Raw genomic sequence first — 5,000 nt, 5'->3', positions numbered from 1 at the left:
ATAATGGTGCATGACTTTTACCTCACCAAGTATACTTAATGAAAAATTTTGTTTTTCCTAACTATTTACAGTTGTATTCTATATGTACTATTTAGTCAATTTATGATGATTTAGTTAAATGTAAATGATAAGAAAAGGTGGGTAGATGTCCTGTTTCGCAGAGCCTCTTTTATAGCCTATCTATATATTGCGAATTGTTGGGGCCCTAGTCCCTCAAGCTACCAAACGGACTCAAACTTACAAGCACTAGAATAGCACTAGAGGGTGCTGTAGCTCACCGTGTCACAGATAGCATTAATCATTAATGAAATTGCCTCGCTTGCAAAGAATAGCGAAATCTACCAGGTTGTTAGCTATTCAAAGTACCGATAAAAAACTAATCATCAGTGACAGACAAGGTAATGATCAGAAAAAAATGCACATTAATGCAAACTTTGCCTGTTAACCATTTTTATTTGTTTATCAGATCAGCCGAAGAAATGGTGCTCGTGAAGATGACCCGCTCTGTCCCTCGCCTGCTGCGTTTGACCCGCAGCTCTGGCCATCGAGCCAACCACCTCCCTCTGGCCCCTGCATGTTCGCGCTGTGTCCACAGGGGTCCCTTTGGAGGAAGTGATCCCTTTGCGAGGATGGAGGAGTTCATGAGAGACATGGAGAAGAAGTTTAGGAGGGACATTGAGGACACTTTCAGCACTCTTACAAAAGATGTAAGTTTGACTGTGGATTTTATCGTGTTGTGTATTAGTGTAATACTGGATATGGGTATTTTTATTCTTTAAACTGGTCCAGTGTTATATTTGGCATGTGTGTATAGGATAGATAAATGTTAGTAATAAAGTTATTGAAAACCTTTTTTTTTTGCTGTTTCGTTTGCATTTCCTCTTCCACTTATTCGTGTCCTGTCACTGTTCTTCCTTGTGTTTCTTTTTCTCTGTCATTCTATCCTCCCCATTATCCTTCTTTACTTCTGCCGTCTCTTTCTCTTTTACCTCTGTCTTTTTATTTTCCTCCTTCCTATTTCTTCTATATCTTCTCCTCCTCTTCTCCTCTTCTCTTCTTTTCCTCCTTCCCTCTTCTCCTCCTCCTCCTCCTCCTCTTCCTCCCTCTCCTCCTCCTCCTCCTCCTCCTCCTCTTCCTCCCTCTCCTCCTCCTCCTCCTCCTCCTCCTCCTCTTCCTCCTCCTCCTCCTCCTCCTCCTCCTCCTCCTCTTCCTCCCTCTCCTCCTCCTCTTCCTCCCTCTCCTCCTCCTCTTTCTCCCTCTCCTCCTCCTCCTCCCTCTCCTCCTTGTAAGCGCCATTTCACACGCTTAGATTATTTGTGGCAATTTGTGGTGACTGATACCACTGCGTTGTACTCGCTTCACAATTTATTGGAATGCTGTCAAACCTGTAATCAATATATAAAAATCATAATCACTGTCACAATTAGATTTACGTTAACTTACAATATTTCTAACCAGTGCTTATACTATTACTACTGGAGAGTCTATATGGTTCACGGGTTTTCCAAAAATCCTTCTATATTATAATGCATAAATTGTACAATGATATACATGTGCAAATGATATCTACATTTATACATTAATGTGTTTGATATGTACGCATAGCGGGAACAGTCAAGGCCTTTAATAAGTCTCCAGATCAGTCCCTATGTACGTGTTGTCATGCTTGTGTTAACTCTCGAACTGCCTTACACACCACTGATGGCCCCCTTCGTGAGGCTCACCCACTCCATACATCTGTTAACACAAGGGTCAAGGCGTCCCTTGTCGCGGCCTACGTGGAAACCATTAACCGGAGTTGGTCTGGGCATCTTGGAGAGGATGATATGTGGTCGCACTGTCACACCGCTGATGCCAGCTGCTACACTCCTCCTCCTCCTCTTCCTCCTCCCTCTCCTTCTCCTCCCTCTCCTTCTCCTCCTCCTCCTTCTCCTTCTCCTTCCTCCTCCTCCTCCTCCTCCTCCTCCTCCTCCTCCTCCTCCTCCTCCTCCTCCTCCTACTCCTCCTCCTCCTCCTCCTCCTCCTTCCTCCTCCCCTCCTCCTCCTCCTCCTCCTCCTCCTCTCCTCCTTCTCCTCTCCTCTCCTCCTCCTCTCCTTCTCCCTCTCCTCTCCTCCCTCCTTCCTCCCTCTCCCCTCTCCTCCCCCTCCTTCTCCCTCTCCCTCGTCCTCCTTCTCCTTCTCTCCTCTCTCCCTCTCTCCTCTCCCCTCCTCCCTCTCCCTCTCCTCTCCTCCTCTCCTCCTTCCCTCTCCTTCCTCCTCCTTCTCCTTCTCCCTCCCTCTCCCTCCCTCTCCCTCCCTCCTTCTTCTCCTCTCCCTCTCCTCTCCTTTTCCCTCTCCCTCTCCTCTCCTCCTTCTCCCCTCCTCTCCTCTCCTTCTCCCCTCCCTCTCCTCTCCTTCCCTCTCCCTCCCTTCCCTCCCCCCCTCCCTCCCTCCTCTTCTCCCTCTCCCTCTCTCCCTCTCCTCCTTCTCCTTTCTCCCTCTCCTCCTCCTTCTCCCTCTCCTCTCCTCCTCCTTCTCCTCCTTCTCCCTCTTTCCTCCTCTCTCCTTCTCCCCCCTCTCCCTCTCCTCCTCTCCTTCTCCTCTCTCCCCCTCCTCCTCCTTCTCCCTCTCCTCCTCCTCCTCCTCCTCCTCCTCCTCCTCCTCCTCCTCCTCCTCCTCCTTTCTCCCTCTCCTCCCTCTCCTCCTCCCTCTTCTCCTGCCTCTCCTCCTCCTCCCTCTCCTCCTCCCTCTCCTCCCATTCCTACTACTATATTCTTCATTCTCTGTACGGTAACTAAGCATTGCAAACCAAGGAACACAGGCTAAGGCAAGCTCTCACTTCCCCAGGTGCCACAAGGCCTGATTCCCCGTGTGTGGGATGTGGCACCCCGCCCTAGGTTTGGAGACGTGAAAAACCTTTCCACACCCGAGATGTACAAGCTTGCCTTCTACTTCAAAAATGCCAACCCGGAAGATGTGACAGTATCGTTGAAGGGTGAGTTTTGAAAGAGTTGTAGGATTATTTTTTATTTTATTTATAATATTATTATTAATAGAAGTAGTAAAAGTTATAATAGTAGGAATTGTAGTACTGGTTGTAGTGGATGGAGTTGCATTAGTAATAAAATTTAATTGATATTAGACCCTACAGTTCTCCGTGTCTATGGTTAGTATGTTTGTATATTTAGAAACTTTGAATCCTATCATATTTTTCTTACATGTCATAATTTTATTTATGTAACACATGTTTACAAATTTTGACATAGTGTTCGGCGTTGTAATGAAACTAAGACAATGCAAAGAATTTTTACTTCAGAAGATTAAATGTTTTCAAATCTGAATATGGCTCTCTATAGGAATATATCAAAGACATATAGTTATAGCTTAGAAAAGGTAAATGAAATCATCAATATTTCCTTTATTTATGTAGCATAGGATTTAAATATTTCATTTATATAGAATAGGATATCAGTATTTGTCAGACATTTAAATATAACTACCAATGCAATCATTTGCAGACCGCACCCTGACAGTATCAGCCAAGATTGAGGAAACGACTGAGATCTCCCGATCTTCGCAGAATTTCACTACACAGTATGACCTACCTGAGGGCTTAAATCTTGATGCACTAGAGTCAAGTTTGTCGGACGATGGCCTGTTAACCATCGAGGCTCCACAAATAGTGCAAGAGGAAACAAAAGGTCCCAAGACCATTCATATTCAAAGGGAATGATCGCACTGTAAATATTTCCTAGGTTTAGTTAGCAGGGATGTAGAGTTATGAGAAAAATAGAAAGTGTGAAATAGTTATGTTTTAAATCATGACTACAAAGTTTTATGTTATATATGTTAATATACATGTAGAATATAAATATACTGTAGTAGAGGGATATGTATAGCACATTACAATATATTTCAGTTAAATGATTAAATCATGTATGTTCTAGGAAGTTTACATCATCATAGGTTAAAACAAGATTTTTTTTTATATCATATGGCTGTGTTTTATCTTTAAAACTTGTTTATATTTTTGAAAAAGATTAAAGATAAAAGAGAATAAGCATTTTATTTTTCTCCAATGTATTCTATAAGTTTGTCAGTAGAAAATTTTATGAAATATCTAATATACCAGATTAAGACTGTAAGTCATGATGCAAAATAATTAGTATTTTTAATTTCTTCATTATATATTTCCTTTTGTCAATATCATTGCTCTTATTATATACAGCATAATGCTCCATTGATACAGGAGGCACAAGAGTGGACAAACATTGAAAGATCACATATCAAACCTGGCATGAGTAAAGACGTCAGAAGCGGAGAAATCACAAGTAAACTCAAAATTCAGGGGCTCGGTTCCCAGTTCACAAAACAAGTGTGCCAAGGAGCTACCTGATCTGCTTAACACTGCAAAATCAGTTTACCTATGATTATTAGGACTTGTGTCATCATATGAAACCAATATTTATTTTAATTTTCAGAGAACAGAACACAAAAATATGACCATAGTTATTTAAAGAAGGCAATCTATATAGCAAAATACCATACAATTTGACTTATTTTTCAAACATTTGCTACAAGAAAGCTGAAAAAAAACAATCCTAGGATGTACTTGTTAGATAATAAGGGAAATAAAGCATCATTAGCAAATTATATAACTCATATAAATTTTCTAAAAGAGGATATTTGATAAGAAGCCTTTTTTTAGGATTTCCTTAATTGTGTTTACCATATGTTTTGCAAAGTCTGCAGAAATACTTACACCTGATCATGCCATGTGTATGACCATGAAACTTGGTGATATTGCAGAAGCCTACTCTGTAAATTTCCTACTAACAAGTACTAGTATGAAACTCCAAAAGCCTATCTTAATTAACAGGTTGATGTAAAATTAAATTGTCTCTATTAATAATATAATATAAAAATTGCGAACAATATCAATAATATTTCCAATGAGTATGTACCCAAAGATAATGTTCCATTACATTATATATACACAAAAGAGTCTAGCTCCACTCTTG

General features: G+C 41.3%; 1 protein-coding gene across 4 annotated transcripts in view; it reads left to right on the top strand.

The window, feature by feature from the left end:
- Window positions 1-4,036, top strand: part of LOC119597911 (body wall muscle protein HR-29-like) — a 16,860-nt gene extending 12,824 nt beyond the window's left edge. For all 4 annotated transcript variants that reach the window (XM_037947578.1, XM_037947579.1, XM_037947577.1 and 1 more), the window contains exons 2-4: window positions 467-707; window positions 2,827-2,974; window positions 3,498-4,036. In XM_037947578.1, coding sequence (XP_037803506.1) covers window positions 480-707; window positions 2,827-2,974; window positions 3,498-3,712 — 591 coding nt within the window. In that variant the 5' untranslated portion in view covers window positions 467-479 and the 3' untranslated portion in view covers window positions 3,713-4,036. The remainder of the gene's footprint in view (window positions 1-466; window positions 708-2,826; window positions 2,975-3,497) is intronic.
- The last annotated feature ends 964 nt before the right edge of the window (window positions 4,037-5,000 follow it).

The sequence above is a fragment of the Penaeus monodon genome, chromosome 40 (genome assembly GCF_015228065.2).
Source record: "Penaeus monodon isolate SGIC_2016 chromosome 40, NSTDA_Pmon_1, whole genome shotgun sequence".
Classification (NCBI taxonomy): Eukaryota; Metazoa; Arthropoda; class Malacostraca; order Decapoda; family Penaeidae; genus Penaeus; species Penaeus monodon.
The sequence above is the reverse complement of the archived record's forward strand: the minus strand, read 5'-3'. Positions and strand labels throughout refer to the sequence as shown.